The 26,347-nt window shown below is 32.9% G+C and overlaps 1 protein-coding gene across 1 annotated transcript in view; it reads left to right on the top strand.

Moving 5' to 3' along the window:
• The window catches only part of LOC149425779 (4-vinylanisole receptor-like), a 75,106-nt gene that overhangs the window by 35,607 nt on the left and 13,152 nt on the right, over positions 1–26,347 (top strand). The window contains exon 3 of the mRNA XM_089646214.1: positions 4,647–4,835. Within this exon, the coding sequence (XP_089502340.1) occupies positions 4,647–4,835 (189 nt within the window). The remainder of the gene's footprint in view (positions 1–4,646; positions 4,836–26,347) is intronic.

The following is a 26,347-nucleotide window of genomic DNA, read 5'->3' as shown; positions in this document are numbered from 1 at the left end:
ATAATACGGAATATGAAATTTAAATAATAGTCCACTACAACTTTCGATGATTTTATTTTAAATATTGGATGACCTGGTGACTAATTTAAAGTTCCTATAAAATGAAATTAAAATTTAAAACACTTTAAGTATTTTAAATAAATAGAATTTCTTTAAAATAAATGCGTTAAAAAGAGACCAATGAGTTACACCTCGCCATAGTCAGAATAAACTGTAAGAATTTTTATTAGTTGTAGTTCAATTTTCCAGGCACTATTGTTTTCCAACAGAATGTACAGTCTAAACGATGGAGATGCATGATCCATTTGAAAGAGATGCCAAATCATCAATCAATGACAAACTACTACGTTATCTCTTCTGCGATTCAGATGTTCTTAGGGATCATCCAGTGAAGAAATTGTTTTTTTTTTAATCTGATCTAAACTCGTGTATTAACGTGTCGTGCGTCGCCGTAGCCGATAGACACGATTAAATTTCATACATTAACCTGTCGTGCGCCGCAATAGCCGATATACACGATCAAACTTCATACATTAACCTGACGTGTGCCCCAGTAGCCGATAGACACGATCAAACTTCATACATTAGCCTGTCGTGCACCGTAGTAGCCGACAAACACAATCGAACTTCATACATTAACCTGTCGTGCGCCGCAGTAGTCGATAGACACGATCGAACTTCATACATTAACCTGTCGTGCACCGTAGTAGCCGACAGACACAATCAAATTTCAAACTTTAACCTGTCCTGCGCCGTAGTAGACGATAGACACAATCAAACTTTATACATTAACATGTCCTGCGCCGCACAGAGGGCTGAAAATCGCCTTTCTTAGACAAAGAGACCTGAATTTTCAAGGTTATTTTTTGGCTAGAAATGGATTCTGCTGATCATTAATATGCTATAAAATTTCGTATGAAGCAATTGCGTGTACAAATGAAGGAGTTATCATTTTTTTAAGAAAAGATTGTATGGCACTGACATTAAAAATGAGGCTATCTCTGGAATCATTAGGTTGGCCATTCTATCCTTACACACAGATATACTACTATTTATTTGTATTTTTTTGACATACTTCGTATTGTGGCGCAACTTGCGATTTTTTTTTTTAAATCGTCAAAGTTGAAAAAAAAACATTTTTAAGTTGATGACTCATTTAAATGCTTAAATGCTTTACATATGAGTATGCTTTGTCTAGTTTACAATATTTTATTTACACTGAAAGCCAATAAATTTTTCTTAAAAAATGATAACTCCTTTATTTGTACACGCAATTGCTTCATACGAAATTGTATAGCATAGTAATGATCAGAAAAATCAATTTCTAGCCAAAAAAAATACTGTTGAAAATTCAAGTCTCTGTCTCTATGAAAGGCGATTTTAAGCCCACTGTGCGCCGTAGTAGACGATAGGCACAATCAAATTTCATACATTAACCTGTCCTGCGCCGTAGTAGACAATAGACACAATCAAACTTCATACATTAACCTGTCCTGCACCGTAGTAGACGATAGACACAATCAAACTTCATACACTAACCTGTCGTGCGCCGCAGTAGCCGCAGTTATTACGTCCGCTTCGGCACTCAATATTTATTGATGTATCTCGTTTAGCTTTATATACGATACAAATTTGGTAAAAGTAAATCTTAAAGAAATTTTAATTGATAGGTATTTATTGTGAAGAATTTTCAAGAAAAATACCCTGTAACATTATCGATTTACATCTCCGCACTTTCTTCTGCTCACGTCCAGTTTACCTCGCCAAGCGGAGAAGCATGAATTTAAAACTTAACTGCAGTTCTTCATCTACCACAGCATGTTCATGTTATGTCATCAGCATTGAGAATAGTATATGACATTTAAAAAAACATGAAATCTAATTATAGGACACGACCTCACTTTACGAACTACCGATGTTTTTTTTCCAATTTGATTTTAAAGTTAAAAAAACCGATTTACAAAATTCCCTTTAAAATCATAGAAAAATTCTGTAAATTCAATTCTTTCAACATTTAATCTTTATGTGAAAATGTATTTTGGAAGTTTACTCAATGAAAACTCATTCTCTCTGTGGCTTTGTAAACACTTCGGGTGTACAACAATTTTGGTATGTTTATGCTGAAAGTATTTGAGATTTCCTTAAGTTTATGAGAAGAGGAGAATAAATATTGTTCTTCTTTATGCGCACCGCCTGAAACCAAAGTTGAGTGAAATATTAACTTGTTTAAATATTTATTGTACGACGAACAAGAAACCCGAAGGTAAAAGTGAACCAGGAACTCTGTGAGACACCTTTGTATATTAATTCCTCTCCTGACAGGTTAAAACACAACATGTCTCAGTTTATTATCTCGAGTTGAATGTTTGTTATCTGGCATAGAATTTTTTTTTGTTACGAGTTATCAAAAATGGAAAGCTGGGAAGATAATGTAGATTTCCTGTCTTAAAACATTATTTTCACTTAAATAAAATTTAAAATCTATTACGCTAGATATAAAGAGTATAAGTAAAACAAAATCATTATTTAATTTTTTTCAATTTCCGGGACAATATTTTCACGTGACACCGAAAAAAAAACTCCATTTAAAAAATAGGCATTTGTTATTTAATCACCCAACAAGTAATCACAGTTTATACATTTGAAATCGCTCTCCTGAAAAATTGTTGTTATTGACTTGTACTCTTTATGCTTAGCACGATAGAAATTTAAATCAACACAAATATTCCAAGTTACAAGTAAACTGACGACATCTGAATTCCTCACAAAATAATATTTTCTGAGCTGAACATATTGCTTGTACAATGGGCTTAGCTGGCAGAACCCATTACACTTTGGTGAGAACCCAAAGTTTTGGACAATATGTCTGTCTGTTACCAGACTCAATTTCTAATATTAAAGCTTTAGGACAAATTTAGCATTATGACGACCAAAGGGGGAATATTTAATTATTATTTTTTTAGCTTCTTGTACACGGAGAAAAATGAGTATTGCTGATTTATTTAAATCCTGTTAAAACGGAACTGCAGGCCTTTAACTAAAATTTTGTACATTCGTAATATATCGGAACACTTGTTCATGCACCTGCGTTTATCCAGATATTATACATAGTAATACCAGGTAAAATTCTCTCTTTTGCCGATGATACTGCAATAACAGTACAAGGTAAAACATGGGAAGATACAATAAGTAAATCCAACAAATGCATTGCAATAGTCAAAGATTGGCTAGATAGAAATCTTCTTAGTCTAAATTATGAGAAAACCGTTTTTATTCCCTTCTATAATTCCCAAAAGGCATCCCCTAAAAACAATCTTAACCTGAAGTTCCATAATGTTAATTGTAACCCTGAGACATGCTCAAACTGCGAAGATGTAAAATTAGGAAATTATATCAAATACTTAGGTGTAACTATTGACTGTCAACTCAAATGGACTTATCACATAGAAAAAACTGTCAATAAACTGAGGCACCTAATTTACATATTCAAACGCATGAGCAATATCGTTAACATAAGAACTATGAGGCTCGTTTATGATGCATTGGTACTTTCATCCATTTCCTACGGAATAATCGCCTGGGGAGGAACATTCAATAACCATGTGAAACCTCTAGAAATTATTCAGAAGTCTATCATTAAGATAATGCACCAGAAGACCAAGACATATCCCACCGATAAATTGTTTAAGGAAACTGACATTATGGAACTAAGGCAGATCTACTGTGTCCAATGTCTTAAATTTGTATACACTCGTCCTTATAATTTCTGTAAAAATCCAAATCGTTCTAGCCAGAGACACAACATATGCATGTACACAGTGCTTCACTGCAAAACTAGGCTAGCCCAAAGACACATTCACTATATTGGCCCAAAATTGTTTAATTCCTTGCCGAGTTCCATCAAGATATGCCAAAACCTAAACTCGTATAAAATAAATGTCAAAAGCTGGGTAAAAAAGTATCTGGAAGTGAGAGAATTTTTTCTATAAGTTATACAAATATGATACCTATATATGATAATATGTTACCATCTAAATTTAAAAAAAAAAAGTTTAACTTCTTTTGAACTCTTTTTTTATTAAAATAACCAAATGTACTATATGATTCTTTATTTTATTTTTTTCTTTATTCTTATCTCTTTTTTCATTTAAACCATAGATAATATAACCACCACTGTTTTAATTTTCACCTTATAATGCCCACGCACAGGCTTCGCCTTTGTGGGATTTTTTTGTTACTCCTTGTATTTTGTATAATTGTATATGTAACTGTATGTATCAAAAAAATTGACAATAAATAAAAAAAAAATTATATAATGTCGAAATGCAAAAATTGCACATTCGTGTTTAACTGAAAGTTTATTACGAAATATGTTACATCATTCGTCAAAGGCCTGCATTCCCGTTTTTAACCCTATTACGAATAAATTGAAGTTTTTTTTTAAAATATTAAAAATATTTTATTTCAGTAAGTTCTCTCCGTGTACATCATCCCCATCTCCTCCCCCCATTCCCTTCAGACTCACAATATACCTCATTTGGGTACCATAATCCCACTTGCTCCGCACATTTGTGACTGTTGTGCGGTATTGACAAAAATAGCCCATCTAAATAAAAGCACTATTCATATACATTCTTCGATTTCAGTTGGCTGTCTAATGCCCATAACTGAGAGGTTTGCGGTCCTCCCAACGAATGTGAAGTACCCCTATTTTGACGTAATGACCAAGCCTGCATACCCGCTAGTATACCTGCTGCAGATTTACTCCAAGACCTCTGTGGTTCTTCTGGATGGGGCTTTAGATACAATAATACCAGCTTTCATTGCAGCAGCACGTAAGTAAAAAAACACTCGAAGTTTTTCTTATTATTAAGCTGATGGATGATTTTACTGATAATATTCGTAATATTTTTGATCTTTTTTTTATTTATTTTTTATTTGAAATACATACATATGACAATTTACAGAAGAAAATCATATGATTCTAAAAACTAATTACAATAAAATATTTTCTATTAAACGTAACTACCCAATTCAATAGAGAAAAACGTTGCTCCTGTTTTGATCTTCAATGATTTTGTTCATTCTTAGTCAGGAAATCAGTTCTTTGCCCACTTGAGCGTTCTTATATATAATGAAGAGAAAATGGTGTTCGTTTGTTTGCTAGCTGTTCTCTCTTTCTAAATCTGTTAAAATAACATGTCTGACGATAATAGAAAAAATAAGATGTTTATGAGTCACGCACTGTGCACAAAGGGCACAAAAAACTCTACTGCGATCGATGCACTGTGCACAAAGGGTACAAAAAACTATACTGCCATCGATGCACTGTGCACTAAAATGACCAAAAATCTACTGCGATTGATGCACTGTACACGAAAGGGCACAAAAACTCTACTGCCATCGATGAACTGTGTATGAAAGAGCACAAAAAACTCTACTGAGATCGATGCACTGTGCGCGAAAGGGCACAAAAACTCTACTGCGATCGATGCACTATGCACGAAAGGGTACAAAAATACACTAGAGATTAAATTTAATTATTTATTTATTTCATTTTATCACTAACTTGTAAATTCCCAGGATTGTAACAATACCACAAGAAAATAGTGAACGGTTTTGTTTCTGCTCCAGTTTAAAACATAAATAAGAATACTTATTTTTGTACCTGTGCGCATAGGAAGTACAAAATTACAAGTGCAAATCGAGTTTTAGTGTAGTGATAGAATTCTAAGTAATTCCAGCTTGCAGTTAAGAGGGCGCCTTCCGTGTAAAGAATTTAGATTTGGGTAACCACCACAAAAGAAACAATATTTAGTTTTAAAAGAATCCGATAGAGGTGTCATTGTCTGAATTCGTATTAGGAATAAATGTGGGGATTTAATAATTTAAATGACACCGACATCTATTGCCATTTTAGAAAAACAAACCCATTTTTAGTTAGCACCAAGCAAATTAGAACGAAAGATGAAATGAAGATGGTTCTCAAAATATGGGTTTATTTCGGATTTAATTACTAAATTTTTTTTTTTAATTTTACAAAAAAGTAATTTGTATAGGTATAAAAAATTACTTTACTTTACTAAAATACTACATAAAATACTTTAAAAAAAGTTAATTTATAACTTTTATAAAATCAATTAAACCAAAAGTAATTAAGTCTAAGTGATTAATGCATAAATTAAGTTGTTAAGCGCCCTTGAGGTGATTTTGTCACGAAAACGGCGTTATATAAATAGTCCAATCATTATTATTATTATTATAAATAAGGTTTTTCTTATATGGTTATCTTTACAGGGTGTCCGGGGGTAAAGTGCTCAAACTTCAGGAGGTTATTCTAAATGCTAGTAGAAGTAAAAAAGAAATGGAAATTTTTCGAATTTCAAAATTTTTTCCACAAAAAATTATTTTCCGTAGAAGAAATTGTTTTTTCTATACAAAAAATAAACCTTTTTACCCGAAAACTATCTTAAAACGTTGGAATTCCAAAAAAGTTAATTTTTCTTTTTTTACTTGTACTATCAAGTAGAATCACCTCCCGAAGTTTGTGCTCTTTACCCCGACATCTTGTATAATATGCGTAATATAATATTTATACACATGTAATATCTACTTTTGTACATTTATATAAATTATATAGACGTTTACATTTTTATGCTCATCCAATTTATTATATTATAAAGATAGATAGAAAGACCCTTAGTGCCTCCTAAGGACTTGCAAATCAGAAGACTAATTGCCGATAATTGCTGCCGCACCGGAGAGGGCGGTATAATTTTTCTATATGATCGCTTCGACCAACAGCCATCCGCGATCACGTCTATCACTGCCACTCCGTCCTACTAACACATTTTTCTTATTGAACAATTTTTGGGACATCGGGGTCATCGGGGTATGTTAACAGCCGTCAAAAGCTCGGACAGTTGAGCAAGTCCAATTCCTGCAGGAGTCATCCCCGATACTGTTGCTACATTGACATCCGGCAAAAATATCGATTTGACGGCCGGCATAGTCCAGTGGTAACGCATTGGACTGCCATTCCAAAGGTCGCGGGTTCGAACCCGGCGTGCGCAAATAAATTTTATTTGATTAATTTGTGTTATTTCACAATTAATTAATTAAAATAATATATAGTATATTTGCGGCACGTTCCAGAGTGGAAGATACTACCAGTATCGCCCTGGTGTAAGACCACCATTCAGAATTGAAACGTTGCTGCAAATGGCTTTAGCCGTGTTTAGTGACTAGATCTGAATAGCCAGGTACTTCCCCACCTTCCTCTTTCCCTTCCCCAGTTACCTTCAGCCTCACAACATTCCCTAATTGGGGATGCCATAGTCTCACTGGCTCCAGACGGGAGCAGTTGGGACTCTTGTGAGGTATTCACTATAAAAAAAAAATAAAAAAAAATCCATTGTATGTTTAGGTTTTGGGTCGCATGTGTTGACTGTAAATTTGGCGCGACACATGTTACATTGAAACAGTATTTTGGACATAAGGCCAAATCTTTTCTCAGATATGACAACAAGATTTCCAAATCCGCATCCAAAAGGAGGATGGTCCAATATGGATTTCAATTGGTCAATAAAATAAAAAATGTCGACCATACGTCTTTCTTGTCCTCCTTTGGCTGTATCATTTTTATCTAACCTAGAAAAGCAAAATCAGCGTTAAAAATGGAAACCGATTTATGAAAAAATACATCGATTTGGATGCCAATATAAGACTATTATAAACTTTTGAATGCTTGTATTACTGAAGATTATTTTTTTCTTATGAAGCAGTTATTCTTTTTTCCCATGAAGCAGATAGTTTGTAGATTAATAATTTATCTCTTTGGAACATATCGTTTATCGATGGTAAAATAACAAACATTAGTAAAATAGATCACTATAACATACATTTTGTCAATGCATTGCGAAAGACCACTTCGGTCGATAAGTTTCTTGTTTATGGCTTTGTTTTGGTTCTTGTTTACGTAGACACGTTCATCAGATAAACTGTAAAAAAAATAAAGTAATAAATAACTAAATAAATATTTCAAAACACAATAATTTCATCGAAAATCTTAAATCCGTTTCACCTTTTTACATTTTCTATATTCTCCTTAAGAGTATAATCCTTAGGTAATGCCTTTTCAGATTGTTCGTGGAAGCTAGAAAAAAATAAAATCATTGATTATAACTGCACTTCAAGTGACCTTTTAAATAACAGTAAAGGGCTCAAATGATTTTATTATTACCTCCGTGCTTTAACATCTTTACAAGACTCGGGCAAAACATTTTGTAGCGGAGTATAGATTTCACATCTGAAACATAATTAAAGAGTTTATTGAAAATAGAACACCTAGCTACGGTTAATCAAAAAACGTACAATAAAGCCAATTCTGGGTAGAAATTGTACAGTCAAAAAAGACCCTCTATACAGCATTCTCAAGGATGACACAGGCTTTGAGAGAAATTATTTTCTTTAGGGCCTCCTTCCGACATAAAAAAATAACATCATTGAACTAAATTAAATTCCCCACAGTTTCAGAACTTTCAATAACTGTTTTCGCTCGCACGTTCATTATTTTTCTGGATTCCACGTTCGAATATTGTTTTTTGAAACAGATGGCCCACATATTATTATTACATATTATATTATATTTCGAATATCGTTGCAGTGTCAATCATTAGAGAAGATGTAAAGTGACGTATGTGTTTTTGTACGTAGAAAGTTAATTCACAAATAAATCACTATCATATGGTAATCCTCAACAAGCAAACTAAATTAATAAAAACTTACCCAGTAATTTCTAATGCATTAGAATTAGTTTTATTTCCCAAAGTACGTATTCTGAAAAAAATAAAATAAAAATTTTTATAACTTTTTACTACACAATACATACATAAAAGTATTAATTAATTTTTATAATAAATTATCGTTTATCGTATTCTGAAAAAAAATAAAATATAAATTTTAATAACTTTTTACTACACAATACATAAATAAAAATATCAATTAATTTTTATAATAAATTATCGTTTATCGTATTCTGAAAAAAATAAAATAATAATTTTTATAACTTTTTACTACACAATACATAAATAAAAATATGAATTACAAATGTTTATAATAAATTATCGTTTATAATAAATATCATTTCTTACCTATTAGCTTGCATCATGCGTTGCATCCTTTGGAATATATTGTTTTCTTTGAAATACGAGATGTCTTTCGCTTTTTTCCCATCTTTGAAAAAACAATATTTATGAACTGATATACTTTACACGCTTAAAATTATCTTTATAGGTTCAAATATTTGCACGTAATTGCACGTCTGTAGATCATAGAACGTTGAACTATACGTCTGCCCCCAAAGCCCTCGAGTTGGCGAATGAAATTTTGCAATGAAAGATATGTTAATCTTCATGTCGGAGCGAGCGCGCTATAATAAATGTGATTTAAAAGCAATAAACGTAAGCGACAGTTGTGAAAATATTTAATTAAACACGATTTATTAACAATATAGCAAAAATTTATTTAAAAATATCTTAAGTAGCATTTAAAGAAGCAATGTGAATTTTTTCATACCTGTAACTTGTAATATAACAGAAACAAATGTGTAAATAATAATTTTTGGAGCATACTTTGAAATTTTTTTCTATCGAGTAAATTTTATGTAATTAACGTTTCGGCCCTAAATATATTCAGATAATATCTTGAAAAATAGCATATATTTTTTTAAGAACTTAGAAACTTAAAGTGTTTAAGGGAAATATGATATAAATCGGTAGAATATCGGAATTCCGGCCTTTAAAAGATATATCAAAAACAAAATTATTATAAATCTGTCATCAGAACTGTCAATTCGTCAGTTCGAACTTGTTTCTAGTGTGTGTGTACGTAAAGCTAGTGTGGAATGAAATCGTCCGAAAAAAGACACCTGAACACGACAATGCCTCGGATTAATGGAGAATAGCGTCTCGATTGAGGATGAAAACGAAAACGGTTGCGTCATACAAAGGCTCCGACGACACCACAGACATATGAATATATAGACTAGAAATTAAAGGTGAGGGGTAAAATCAACTGTTGAAGAACGAAGTGGGTAAAGCTGACTGTGATTCGTCAATAAATCAATCTGACAGTATATAGGCATCTCGCATTATAATATCACCATTTAGTTCTTAAAAGTAAAATCTGCTTTTGAATGAATAGACATTTTTACATGGGAGCGCAAATTACTCGCCACGTTATGAACAAATTTGCGAAGTCCAAATTCGCAAAAAAAAATTTCTTCTATTTTCAGAGTCGAATATTTTGTTTACGTATTTAGTTAAGACACTTTTATAAGTGTTCATAATTTACTTCCCAGTAACAACGATGCGCACACTTGAGAATCGCTACATTCGACCAATGTTGGCTCGATGTGATAGTATATGTTTCTACAACTGATTCATATTATACGACGTGAATAAGCGTAAAATGATGCTTACATATGGAATGTAATACGACAATTGGGTTTATTCTCTTTTTCACATCTATTTTTACAAGTTTTCATATCACAAGCCACTATTTTGGCGTGTTATTTCATAAAATGCCTAGACCATAGCTCGACGCTAGTTCGAACAAGAATGATGACGTCACATTCTCAAGATTCACGGGAAGCCATACGCGAGCCCAGCCGGCTCCAATGGAACCGGTATGGGGAGTGGGGAATAATACGCTTTTAATCACTTAGGGCAGGTCTACTAATATTCATATGTCTATGGACGACACCAAAGCAGAATATCCTTGCGCCTCAGAGGTAGATGTGCTCAATGAAGCTCAAACACATCTAAAAGTTCTACAAGATGTCTCAGCAGAGAACCAGTCAAAGGTCTCAAAAGACCAGCAGCTGAGGATCTCCAGAAACGTATCGGAATTTTAGATCTGTATCTAAGCTGTTGTTAGAGCGCGAGACCATGCGTGCTGATCTGGCTACAGTGACAGCCCAACTGAGAATAACAGAAATACAAAGTACGCCACGAGAAGAGCGAAAAAAGACAGCTTGAGCAAAAAATCATTCAAAAAATGGACCTGTAATGTGGAGAGTTGGGGTGGCAACGGAGGCAAGCCTTTCATTTGCTGACATCGCCCGCAAACAGCCTTATGATTCTCACCAACCCCCACCACTTACCCAATATGAGCACCAAAACCTGCCGTATGCATATTTCCAAGAGATGCAGACGCCAACAAGGATAGTGAAGGTACTAAAAAAATTATCTAAGACATAATTCGGCCATCTGAGCAAAGCTTTCGGGTCACGGGAATAAAAAAGATAAGAAATAAAGGTATCTTAATAAACACGGCAACCGCAGGCGAGCAACGAAAACTATAAAGGGCACCAAGCGATCTCAGAGACTAATATTTTTTTGGTGTACCGCGGGACCTGACTGACGAAGAGGACCGCCTATATAGGACCTTTTATAGGACCGCCTTAACTGGTGTTCCCAAATTCAAGACATTGGAGGAACTATTGCGTGCTGTAAATTAAGTCACTTGGCTGGTGCTCGCACAATAAAAACTTGTCATCGTATTTATGAAATGCCCGCTATCGTGCGTAAATTACTTATTGAACAGGAGAAAATATTTGTAAACTGGACTGTCTGCACTAAATTTCATATGATTAGACGCTCATATAAATATTGCAGAGATACTAAACCTACATGTGAACATTGTGCTAAAAAAAAACACACCCGTGAGTCTTGCCCAAATGCAACTATCAAACCAGTTTGCGCGACATGCACCAAATTTGGTAAGCCTGCTGACCATTAAACCGGAGATGGGAACAACTGCCCAGCCTACATAGCTCATGTAGGCTGGGCTCAAGCTGCTCTTAAAAAAGACCTAGCTACAATAGACTATGCAATGTAAAATACAAGAACACAAAGGCTTGACCATCGATGACTATACTCACATGAAGAACTGTCTGCGAATAATGTATATGAACGCTTGAAGTATACGAAACAAGTTTGAGGAAATTGAGGAAAAGGTGAAAAGATTATGCGATAGTGTTCATGTGCTTGTCATCACTGAAACGGTGCTTGATGTTGGAGAAGAAAAGTTCTTTGGCTTATATGGTTTTCAAGGTGCTTTTTCTTCTCGCCCAAATGAAGAAGAGGAGGTTTCACCATATATGTTCTGGATTCTATGAAGTGCTTTATCATTGAATCAATTTTTTAATAGGCTCGAGAATATTTCCAAACCTGTTAAAGCTAGCGAAAATTATACCGACTTGTAAAGAAGACTGTAAGAAGTGTATTTTTAACTATCGTCCAATATCGAGTTAATCGGTATTTTCAAAGGTGTTTGAGACAATTATCAAAGATAGACTGATAAAATACATCTCTAGTAACGATATCCTAACACCACAGCAATATGGCTATCGGAAAAACTCCAGTACCCAATGTGCCACTTTCGATTTCATTTCTAATACTCAGCAGTATATAGACCAAGGCGAATATCCATAAATGATAATCTAACAGTCATTACTAACCACGTGAATAATTTTTTTTGTGATATAGGTCAAAATTTTGCTAATCTTTTGTGTAGTGCAAATAACACCAGTGAAGAATCTTTAGTAAAAAATTATAATCCAACACAATCTTTGCAAAATGCTTGCTTTGAATTCAAACCAACGAATTGTAATGAAGTTTTAAATGTGATTAATGAGCTAAAATCAGGTTTTTCGAGTGGAAATGACAGTATAAGTGCAATGGTCTACAAACAAAATGCTTCTGAACTAGTTATACCTATTACACACATTGTAAATGTTAGTTTTGAGAATGGCTTGTTCCCTAATCATTGCAAAAATTCCAAAGTTATTCCTTTATTTAAAGTAGGAGATAACAAAGATGTAAATAACTATCGACCTATCTCCTTGCTAAATACGTTATCAAAAATAATAGAGAAATTAGCTAAAATTAGGTTGATGTCTTATGTAAAAAGATATGAAATTCTCTCAGATAATCAATTTGGCTTCCGAGAAAACATGGGAACAAGTGATGCTGCATTAAAAATGATCACCACAGTCGTAGAAGCTCTTGATACTGGCAATAAAGCAATGGCCGTCTTTTTAGACTTGTCTAAGGCATTTGATACCGTATCCCACGGTTTACTCTTAAAAAAACTCAGTTCAATGGGTATTGTTAATAAATCTTTAGATCGGTTCAGAACATATCTTGAAAATAGAACACAGAGAGTATAATTAATGATCACATTAGCTGAAATAAATCAATTGTATATGATGTTCCTCAAGGTAGTGTTCTGGGTCCAATTCTATTTATGTTATATATTAACGACCTCTGTAAACTGAAATTTTCTGGATCTTCAATTGTATTTGCAGATGACACTGTCTTGGTGTTTGCTGCTGACACATGGCATGAAACGTATGCTAAGTGCGAGGCAGGATTAATGGCAGTCAAAAATTGGCTTGATCAAAACTTGTTAACCTTAAACATGAACAAAACTAAATATATTACTTTTAGCATTTCCTCTGTAAATCAACCATCTTTGGAACGTTCATTAAAAATACATTGTTGTGTGCAGGAGTGTAACTGTCAATTTTTGGAAAGAGTAGACAACATCAAATACCTGGGTTTAATTATTGATAAAAATTTAAAATGGAACAATCACATTACTATATAAAGAAACAAAATAATAAGGCTAGCCTACATTTTCAAAAATCTAAGAAACATATTGGACAAAGTTACATTAAAAACTGTATATTATGCTCTTGTTCAATCAATGCTTTCATATAATGTTGTCTGTTGGGGTTCTTGTAACAAAACTACCTTAGATCCTTTGAATGTTGCGCAAAAATTAATTTTAAAAATAATGTTTAAGAGAAATTTTATGTATCCATCAAAGTTATTATATAGTGAAAGAGAAATTATGACAATAAGGCAGTTGTACATAATACAGGCTCTCTGTAAATTTTTCAACAACACTATTACTGCTAAAAGATCTCAACAAGTGCGCAGCACTAGAATGGGTTCTTCTTTAATGTATCAGCCGGTGTATACCAGAACATCCTTGGGACAAAGGAGTTTTTCATATAAAGCTCCGTTGCTATATAATATGCTTGGAGAAAATATAAAAACTATAGGTACGTTAAATTCATTCAAGAAAATGGTCAAAATCTCCGTACTAGCTGAGAGTGATGATTTTGGATCACCCATGTTGTCGCTTATATCATAATTCCTTGTGGAAGCTCTGTTTCGATACAATCCTTATTTACTCACTGTGCATGTACTTATTTACTTCTAAAATAACTTTTGGTTATATATTATTATTATGTTACTTATTATTATCTACTTAATTATCGTATTAATATTTACTTTAATTATTGTCCAGCTAAATTATTTACTTACTTACTTTTTATTATAATATTATCTACTTACCTATCGGTTATTATTTACCTATTTTTATTTAGTTATTTTTATTTTTTCTTATAATCTATTATTCATACTATCCATGTTGTAATTGTTAGTATGGTCACCCTATGCTTGTGTCTGATAAGCCAGCACAGGTACCTTGTACTTTAGTTAACAGAAGAATATTATTGTTGCCAACTTACTTACTAATGCTTCTTTTGTTGACATTTTGTTTTTATTTTTTTCATACATTTGTTACTAAAATTTTGTTTTATTTTTGTCTACCGGTCTCGAAACGTCCGTGTCATAAACTTTTCTTTTTTGGTTTAAATTTAATTTAATTTATTGTTGTTATTATTTTAAATTTACATATATGTATTTTTTTAAATGATATTATTGTAAAGCTGCACATCTTGATACAGGAATGCCCTAGTGAGATGTGCAGAGCATTCTTTTTATGTAAAAACTGTTTTTTGAATGAAATAAATAAATAAATAAAAATCTGTGGCAACTTTAATTATAGATCTGAAAAAAAGCATTTGATACAGTAGATCATGAAATACTTCTACAGAAAATGGAACATTTCGGCATAGTCGGGAAATTTTTAAATCTGCTCCGAAGTTACCTAGATAATAGATTTTGCCTTGTCGATAATGGAGGAAACCTAAGCGGCTTTGGAAAAATTGAATGTGGAGTGCCACAGGGCTCGATTTTAGGACCTTTGCTTTTCTTCCTATACATTAGGGCGTTCCAAAAAATTAAATTTGTTACTTTTCAACGCATACCCTCTAATTTTGTTTTAATAATGACAAAAAACATAAAATTTCGTTAACTTGGGACCACTGCAACCCGTGCTGACTTGCATCGAAACATGTTAGTACTTTTATATTAAGACGCCCGCGAGCAAACGTGTTGATGAGCTTGAATTTACTTACTTTTTTGTTAGTAAACGAATATCACTCATTCAGGCAAGATTTCGTCTGATTTACGCAGTTCTAAAAATTTTTATTTTTAATAGGAGTCGTAAAATACCAAATATCGGATTTTAAACTGCCATCTAATGGACAAGTTCTTGAAATTTTGCTCTACAATATCCCGGAAATGAATTTAACTGTCAATCAAAGTGCTAATCTCACTATTCTCGAGTTTGTTATCTATTGGGACAAGGCGCGTATACCAAACCAAAACTTTACCAACTAACCAACCAACCAAATCTTTGAATTAATAAAAATAAATGAAGATAGAATCTTCTTGCAGCGGCAAAGAGAGCCAGGTCGTCCTGGCTACTTAGGGGGGGTTGACAAAAAACTGACAGATAAAAAGAGAGAGCGCGTCTTAGAACAATTGAGAAAGAAAATCGGCATACTCAATTAGTTTATCTGCGCCAACTCCTTCAACATCGTCTTACGAACCGTTACAAGAACGTATTCCAATTGTTATATCATATGGGGATAACGAACAACTTATTGCTGTACCACGATTGGAAAGTTTTCGGTAAGCAAACAAGCGCAGGCTGTATGGAATGGATTGTAGACTGGAATCTGGAAGATAAAGTGCCAATTCTGTGTTGTTATACTACAGCTTTAAATACAGATCACTTCAATGGTGCTTGTGTGCTTCTTGAACAAAAATTTAATAGAGAAATGTTTATTTTGCTTGCCGCCATCATGTGTATGAGTTGGTATTAAAAGCTGTGTTTGAAGTAAAAATCAGTCAAGTGACTACAAGCCCTGACATCCTACTCTTCCAAAAATTTCGAAATAACTGGAAAAATGTTGATCCCGATAAAATTTAGTGCTATGGAAAAAATCTCACATTGCACCTAACCGCTTCCGAAATCGATGATTTGCTAGGCTTTTACCGTACTGCACTGACAACAAAAATACTTGCAGATGACTATCGAGAGTTGTTAGATCTCTCTGTGATATTTTTAGGCGGAGATACAGCGAAAAAATTAAAGATTCGGCCTTCAGGTGCTCGATGGATGGCAAGGGCGCTTTATTCGTTGAAAATATCATTACTTTGTGCGCAGTTTAAAATTAGTCAAATAATGCTTCGTATAAAGAATCCAGAAAGAAGGTGTCGTCACTGAGGGTAGTGAATGATACAGCTAAAAGAGCTCAATCACGGTCGAAGAGGAACAAAAACAATTTTTGTTCCGATGTGTTCAGGAACACCGAGAGATTTATCCTGAATGTAAAAAACAAACTTTGATGAGAAAATTTAATCAATATACCATTTTTAAATATAAAATACTACATAATTGAACATTTGTGCATAATTAAATTTTATTTATCAGACAAAAATAAAAGTTTAAAATCCTTCCATATTAACTCTGTACAAATGTTTGAACCATATGCTTGGCATCAAGTTGGCACGGGTTGCCGGCGTTTAGTGAAAATAATATTTATTATATGAGTTGTTGAAATCAAATGAAAAAAAATAAGAGGGTATGCGTATTTAAATTCATTAAAAAAATTCTTCCTTCTGTCCTGGTACACCCTACTATACATAAATGATATAACTGAATCGAACATGAAAAAATTAATTGCATTTAATATTATAAAATTTACGAGTCGAAAAATGAACCAAAATAATCGCCTACTAGGCAAATCAAGCCGGAGAAAAGTTAAAATATTGACAAACCAGTCTGAAAACACCACCTAAAAACACCTACGTCTGAAATGTAGAAAGATATTGACGTCACAAGAAGGCTTGCTAGAGAAATAATAAATAGCTAAAAACACCACAATATTTGGCAGTCAAAATTCAAAAATTAACACGAGTGGACGGAACACCTCCAGTTAAAACGGGATCTGTTAATTATAATTATAAATTCCTGAGTGTCAACTAAAATCTGAAGTCGCTTCTGTTCCTCCATCACAGTACAATCATTTTAAAGATTACAACTATTTCTAACGAGCTGTTTACGACCGGCACTCTATCAGCTGAGCCAGACGCATCTGTCATCATTACAATAATGGGGCGTCTCCGAGTGCCGGCTCTTATAATCAAATGACCATGCTGCCAACCTAGAGGCTGATGAATTCCTCCTGGCTACCGACTGAACCAGCCACAGATGCTGACAATCTAAAAGCTGACGAATACCTGCTGGCTACCGACTGAACTGCCCACTGCCAGTGATCGCCTAGGTCCTAGAGGCTGGCCAATCCCTGCTGCATTGATGCTGAAAACCTAGAAGCCGGCCAATTCTTCCTGGCTACCGACTGAATTAGCCATTGATGCTGAAAACATAGAAGCCGGCCAATTCTTCCTGGCTACCAACTGAATTAGCCATTGATGCTGAAAACCTAGAGGCTGGCCAATTCTTCCTGGCTACCGACTGAATTAGCTATTGATGCTGAAAACCTAGAAGCTAGCCAATCCTTCCTGGCTACCAACTGAATAAGCCATTGATGCTGAAACCTAGAAGCCGGCCAATTCTTCCTGGCTACCAACTGAATTAGCCATTGATGCTGAAAACCTAGAAGCCGGCCAATTTTTCCTGGCTACTGACTGAATTAGCCATTGATGCTGAAAACCTGAAGCCGACCAATTCTTCCTGGCTACCGACTGAATTAGCCATTGATGTTGAAAACCTAGAAGGCGGCCAATTTTTCCTGGCTACCAACTGAATTAGCCATTGATGCTGAAAACCTAGAGGCTGGCCAATTCTTCCTGGCTACCGACTAAATTAGCCATTGATGCTGAAAACTTAGAGGCTGGCCAATTATTCCTGGCTACCGACTGAATTGGCCATTGATGCTGAAGCCTAGAGGCTGGCCGATTCCTGCTGGCTAGCAATTGAACTGGCCACTGCTCCAGCAGTCGCCTACGCCATTTGCTGTATCGTATGGCGCGATGTTGCATAATGTGCTCCAATCTGAAATTATCGCTGAAAGAATTCCGATTGTCTCAGTTTTGTATCTGTGTTTAAATCCCAGTTGTATTGAAATACATATAACTATTTTTTGTGAATTGGGTTGGCTGTAAAAAATATGAAGTACATATAAGCTACACCCCTTTGTACGTTCTGTATACCAGTACAATACTTGTTATTAAAATGTGAATTTCGATTCGAATCGTCTTTCTTTTATGATGGTTTGGATAGAACACCTCACGGTGTTTTACTTAAATCATTACCCAGGCTGAGGACTGATGTGTGCCAGTGCTTATTATTTACAGTCTTTTCTTGTGCAGGCAAACACGTCCCGTACAATAACTGAATGTGAAATCTCGGGAAAGCTTCAACTTTACGCTGATAATACTGTGATTTACTATCATTGTAAAAATCTGAAGGAACTTGAAGCTCTAATGAATAAAGATCTCGCAAAGCTGGCTATATGGCAGCGATTAAACAAATTAAGCTCCAATGTTAAAAAAACCCATTACATTACTTTCGGGAAAAAAGATAACATAATCATAATATTATTCTTGAAAATGAAAGGTACAAAATTTTCAATTACCGAAATATTTGGGGTTACTCAGAGACTCTAACCTATTGTGGAACTCCCATGTTGAGAATGTAAAATCCAACATTTCAACGATAACCGGTGTACTCTTTTGACTCCAAGGTGTGCTCCCCACATCTCTACTGCGTGCCACATATTATGCTATGATCTACTCCCACCTGAGTTATCTAGTTAGTATCTGGGGCACCATTACAAAAAAAAGTACCGAAATACAAGTCATACAAAATAGAGCCTTACGGAATATATATCATCTACCATGGGATAAACATGTCAAAGATAATATACTTCATATACTCACAGTCACCAATACTTCCTTTTACGATTCTGCCTAAGTATAAATAGACATACCCACCCCCGAATATACTCCTAATTTATCTCAATTTAAACGGATAACTGAATCTGAAATTATAAAACACATTGACAATCTTAAAACAAATACAGCCAATGGTCCAGATGAATTAAGCTGTATCACAATCAAGTCTATTAAACAACACATTTCTATGCCCTTACAACACATTTTTAATTCCTGCCTTGAAAAAAACATTTTCCCAAATGCATTTAAACTCTCAATTATTGTACCCATACATAAATCTGGATCGATCTCTAAACTTGACAACTACAGACCAATATCGCTGATATCCCAACTTGCAAAGATATTAGAAAAAATCATAAAGATACAAGTACTAGAGTTTCTAGAATCTAATGCACTCTTGTCACCACACCAATATGGTTTCAGATCAGGTCTTAGTACTGATGATGCTTTATTTAATCTAACAAAAAAATTATACACCAATCTAGATTCGAATATGAAAAGTTTAACAATATTCTTAGACCTAAAAAAGGCTTTTGATACCGTCAATCATAATAAACTGCTTGGAAAACTTAATAATATGGGAATCAAAAATAATTGTCTGTCACTTTTAACAAATTATTTACTTGATCGCAGACAATCCACAAAAATTGGCGTAAATATTAGTAAACCAGCATCTATGAGACATGGGGTTCCACAAGGAACAGTTATAGGTCCGCTTTTGTTTCTAATTTATATTAATGACCTATGTAATATTAGTATTCCGGGAAAACTTTTCTCGTATGCTGACGATACTGCAATCACAGTTCATGGTAAATCCTGGGACGAGGTCTCTAAAAATGCAAATAAGTGCACAATTATTGTCAAAGAATGGCTCAATCAAAACCTTCTAACTCTGAACTGTGAAAAAACTATATATATTCCTTTTTATAATACCAAAAAAGCGACACCCTTAACTCATCTAAGTATAAGGTTTCACAAAAATACTTGCAATCCTGTCTTATGCACTAACTGTACAGAAATGAAATCGGGGAATACAGTTAAATATTTAGGAATTATAATAGACAGCCAACTCAAATGGACAAATCATATAGAAAAGCTTGTAAATAAACTTAGATATTTAACTTATATTTTTAAACGTTTAAATAACATAGTAGATATCAAAAGAATCAAATTGGTGTATCATGCATTGGTGCAATCATCAGTATCTTATGGAATAATTGCATGGGGGGGGGATTTATAACACCCATATTAAGCCACTAGAAATAACACAAAAACTAATACTAAAAATAATGTTGCATAAAGATATGACCTACCCCTCCTTGCAATTATTCGAAGAGGCTAAATTGTTAGAGATAAGAAAAATTTACTGTACACAATGTTTAAAATATATATTTGCTCGAAATTTTCTTTTTATAAAAAATGAAAATCGGTCTAGTAATAGGGTAAATAATGTATTTAAAGTTCCACTGTGCAAAACAAGGCTTGCGCAAAGACATGCTTATTTTATTACACCAAAAATTTATAATGCACTCTATACCAATACAGAAATCAAATGTGAAAATATATCATCCTACAGGAAACATAAAAATGTAATAAAGTCTTGGATAAATACCATAGATATTAATATTTACCTGCTGTAACATCTGATCTTAATCTCTATTAACTTTTAACAAATCCTTATTAACTTTTATTTTTCATATTTAATCCCGTAAATACAGTAAATAATGATTTTACTATAAATATTTTCATTCTTTTCTTTTCAATTTTCTACAAAGATAAAATATGTATATTTAGAGTAATTTTAACTGAACTGCCTTAAAGAAACACAAGTATACCCACGAACTGGCGATGCCTATGTGGGATTTTTTTGCTATCATACATTTATGCATATTATTATTTTTATGTATATGCTGTTTATGAACTCGTGTGTGTGTACGTGTATTGTGTGTGTATGTTATGTATGGTGTGTAATACACTATATATGTATACATATGTGCATGTGTACATACACTTTTCTGTAATTCGCATTGTTTCTTTCTTTTTTTAATATGTATGTAAAAAACATAATTTGTATTTTAAAACCATGTATGTAACAAAAAAAAAAAAAAAAAAAATAACATCACAACTGCCATTCTACAAATATTTCTACACTCCTCACACACTAACACTTAACCAGTCTTTAATTCCAATATACTCCAGCATAAAACACGACCACAAAATCAAATACACATAGAGTTATTTACTTACACGACTTAATTTGGATTTAAATCCTTACAATACATTGCACATAAGCAATACAACGCATTTCCTAGTAATCTAAAACTTCCGGCAACGAACAAAAAAACATTGGCAAAAGCTCTTAAAAGCCTTAAAAGTCTTATTTCCTCAACAGTTTTATTAATCACTGACAAATTCTTTCTTTGGAACTCCAAAATAACTTCTGCGTTTATTTATTTTAATGTATTTATGTTGTCTCGCCTTTCATTTTATGTTGTTTTTCCCGAAATGAGTTTTGTAAACTCATTTTTGTAATGTATTATCTTGTAATAAATAAAATAAATTAGTATAAAGAGACAAAAATATAATATGAGATATGAGAATTGCATAAGTAATAAAGGGCCCTGAGGAGCGGGTAAAAAAACAAAGGAGAATAAATTCATGTTAAGAATATACGTATAAATAACAAAGCCAACAATGATATCCTGTGATTGTAAATGAAATATATATAATGAATTTGTTTAATTATTTTTACTCCGAAGAAGGCAGGCTTGTTTTCAAAATGGAACGTTGAATCTAATCTCAAAGTATTGTTAACAATTATTGACTTTTAATTTCATGATATTTCACTAACAGAGTAATTAATTTACTGATATCTTGTTATTCCGGAAAATACTCAATGCGATGAAAATGCAATCAACCCCTGGCTCAATTTAAATTAAATTTTCCTAAGGGGAGATTATATTATTGCTGATCAAAAAGTACGATGTAATTATACTAGTGCTATTTGTTACAGCGATGAAAAAATTAATCAAAAGCTGTTTCTGCTTGAAAAAAGTAGTACCCATCTGGCTTTGCTCAAGTTTCATCACTCAAAAATTTATTCGACATCATATTTCTTGTTGAACCATATGGAACAAATATTAAAGGTGACTTTATTGAACAAATTTATTTTCAAAACTCCATAGCTAATAATGGAAATAGAGATCGATGGTAACTGTTAATTAATGCATCTACCTAGCGAAAGGCAAACTTAACGGTGCCCTTTTCATGATGCCAGAACTGGTAAAAAAACTGATTAACTGGTAAAATAAATTGCAACTACCTACTTTAAATTTATTGCAAACTAACAAATTGAGACTTGATTGAGTGATCCATGCAAATTATATGTGTAAAATTGTTGGTGAAGTTTAAATGGAGTTCGATATAGAAATTAACAGTTTTACAGTACCATGTACAAATTAAAATTACAGGGAAGATACTTTTTCTTCACTTTGGCAATACCGATTAACTTCGTTTCGAAAATATTCCAGTACAATCAGATGAGAGGTTTTTCTAGGGACAGATGGGCGTTTTGTAAGATAAGTAGCAAAACCAATTTATTGGTTTTGTTATTATTCGTTCAAAAAGCGAGTTTCTTTAATATGCTATTTAAATTAATTAAAAAGAAATACTATTCCACAAATTTATCTTGCTTACAAAGCGTTTGACGAAAAAACGATTAAATTTAGTTCGAGAAGAATCTTGCGATCATACATAATGATAAATAGCCAATAAAAATGTACGTTGAGAAAACGAAGATAATGTTGGTAGTTCTTACTCGAAATATAATAAAGTTAAATATAACAATTATTTTACAAGCAATAATTATTCGCCTGAAACACTCATCCACATACAAAAATCTCCTGATAAAAGATACATGACGCCAACGGGACTCGAACCCGTGTCCCTTAGATTTCCGGTCGACAGCTCTGACCACTGAGCTATGGCGGCTTATCTCTTACCCGCGAAATTATTCAATATATACTAGTGTTTCATTCAACAATTACTGCTTGTTACATTTTTCACCTGAAAACAACCAACTTTGTCTTAAAAACATTAGTTTACCAAAAAAAAAATAATAAAGTTAAATATGACCGAAGAAATTAAGGTCCCATTAGCTCAGTTGGTAGAGCCGCGCACCCGGCAAGGTCCTTGGTTCAAGTATCTTTTCCTGATTTTTTGGTTTCAAATTTGTCTTCAATAATTAAATATTACAGTTTGAGGTTTTACTCATAAGGTTATTAAAAAAAAAATCTATCTAGAATCGTACTTTCAGAAAGTGTAGGTAGGTACCTACTACTAATTTCTGCATGCACCGTGTACACATAGTGTGAAAAATATGCATTTATGCAAGCAGCGTTTTGTAAAGATACATATTTTTAACACTTTCGTCAAATGTGTATATTTATTTTTCACACGGTTAAGCAAAAAAAATAATCGCAGTTATGAAATTGTTTTATTAGAAAGCATTGCACCCATACAAGGAAGACGCTGTTAGTTGTCGGGGAATGTATATTCTTTATTAGAAAGCATTGCACCCATACAAGAAAGACGCTGTTAGTTGTCGGGGAATGTATATTCTTTCCAAGAGTGCGTAAATCTCCGCAGAGAAACGTGCTTAAGCTACGGTTCCCTTAAGCGTTTTAACTTACCTAATGGATTCCCTGAAAGAAAGCAAAAGAAAAAATGCACGTAATTTTTTCCCCTGAGGCACATACATAATTCACAATGTTATATGAATACCCCATTAATATTAGGGTATTTTTCATACAAATATAAGTTTTAAATATCATTTAGATTATCAACTCAGAAAAACCTCTTTTGTAAAACGAAATTCTTTTAGGATTTTTATGTGCCTTTTTTTACGCACGTAGAGTTTATATTTGTCTTTGAATCGAGTATTTTATTGGTTTATATGAGCATTTCTACGCATTCCGCAAACGATCAATTTGTGTGAAGTGAAGTGGAAAACAGAGATAAAGGAAAGATTCATTGATATTCCAACAGTCGCATCTTACTAATAAAAAATAGGTGCGGTTCAATAGTGTGTAATTTTTTGGTTCACTTTATTTCTATTATTTTGTGGCGTATTCGTACGTACTAAATACGTGATATTTAACCGCGATAAATATGGAGTGTCAGTTACAGCAATATTAATTAAGCAAGTAAGTAATGATTTTTTTTTTTTTTACTTTTTTACGATTTTTGGGTGTGTTAAGACCAACAAACTAGGCACATGTCAGTGATGTGGTGGTTGATTATGTATACATATTTTTTATAAGATATAATAACTTTACATATTATGTTATATTATTTTATGATGTGGGCCTAACTAGGTGCTTTACCCGTGCCGAGGTACCCATTTTAAATTTAATTATTCAACAAAAGGATAATATATTTGCTACAAATATAAAACTGAGATGAAATAAAATAAAATACAATAATGTGTGGTGAAAAAAAACCCGAAAATGTTATGAGGTACGGTTAAATAATAATATTGAAATACGTAATAATAATTTGTGTTTCTTTATATTTTATTACACTGGTATTGTGAATTACTTAAATAATATGTTATGTTCGTTTAAGTAATAATTTTTTTATAATATTGCTTTTTTTGTTCTTTAATCCATGTTTAAAATCTGTATTTGAAATGTTTTTTAGTTTCCCTTATTTTTAGAATCAAGTTGCAAAAGTGGCATGGTGGGCTAAAATGAAATTCGAAATCATATATTTTTAATTCTCTTCAAAGTAAAAGTTGCATTTACTATTATTAGCTATTATGTTAAAGAAATGCTAAATTAAATCATTTAAGAAGAAGAAGAGTTCATTCACAATTCTAACCATACTTTAAAAGTGGCTTTAATAATAATAGGAAAATAAGAGGTAAGTAATAATTATTTTTCTAAAATTGATTATGAAAAAATAAAAATTGGTAAGTATATGGTTTTACATAAAGCATAAAATCTATAAAAAAAGAACGAAAATAATTTTGTTTAGATTTATCACGGATTACAATGTTTGGATTTATCTCGCATTAAAATGTTTCTAAATGTACCGCCGAACGAAATTAGCTTAACCCTGTTGAAAACCTAGACATTGAATTTGCCCTTACTCGATACGATAAGTAACTGTAGGATAGTTTTCAGTCAAAGAAACTGTTCCACATGTTTGTGTTTTTTTCCATGTCATTATTTGACACATTTGGACCATTTTCTGATATTTCTGTTTAATGTGTCCCAATAAGATAAAATTCTGCTGATAGCAAATGGCACTTTTATTTCTGCATTTCTAGCTCCATATTTCACATCCAATTATAACGAGCAGCTTCCTACTTGTCGTAGCCCATTTTCCAGCTTCGATGTTATTTCACAGTTTTGGCAACGATAGTTTAGCGCTTGCGAAAATTCTAGCCTTAGCAGTTTTAAAGGTAGAGCCTGGTTGGATTCAGGCACTGAACATTTCCGATTCGAAAGAACTTTTTTTCGTAAATGTATTTTAGTTTTTTTTTTGTTTTCTATTAGCTTCTTTAAGTTAACTTACGTTCATAATTACTACATTGTAATTTTTAAATTTAATTTAGTGATTTTGGAAATTACTTTTTTTATTCCTTTATAGAATAAACTGTTTTGTGAGTTCAATTCGTTGTTTGTTGTTGATGATAATCTAATTTTTTGCGATGTGTATAAATGTTCTTCTCGCATATTATTTTTATAAGAAAAAAATGGTGTACAATACAAGGTATTTTTTTAAGAAAATTAATCTTGTCAACATCAGATCTTTCTACTGTCGTTAGAAGGAAGAATTTCGATGTTAAAAAATTTCGCCATTTGGTCAATTAAGTAAGGAAATATTGAGATTACTACGGCACACAGACAATGCTCACATCGCAATTCTACCAGTTTTTCTGTTCAGTTTGTCGAGGATGTGGATGGAAAGGAGCCAATTTTTACATTTAAATAAAATAAACATTTGTCAGTATCACGACTTCCAGTCATTCATTCATTCAGTTTTTCTCAGTCTTACGGGGTCTTATGATAAAAAGGTATCCTACGGATTTTTTTTATAAAGTGTACTTATATGCCGTTATAAGGAATAACTTCTGATAATAGATTAATAGAAAA

The sequence above is a fragment of the Hesperophylax consimilis genome, chromosome 2 (genome assembly GCF_061612785.1).
Source record: "Hesperophylax consimilis isolate HC1 chromosome 2, BYU_Hcon_1.0, whole genome shotgun sequence".
NCBI lineage: Eukaryota > Metazoa > Arthropoda > Insecta > Trichoptera > Limnephilidae > Hesperophylax > Hesperophylax consimilis.
This window is presented reverse-complemented; position numbering and strand designations above follow the sequence as displayed.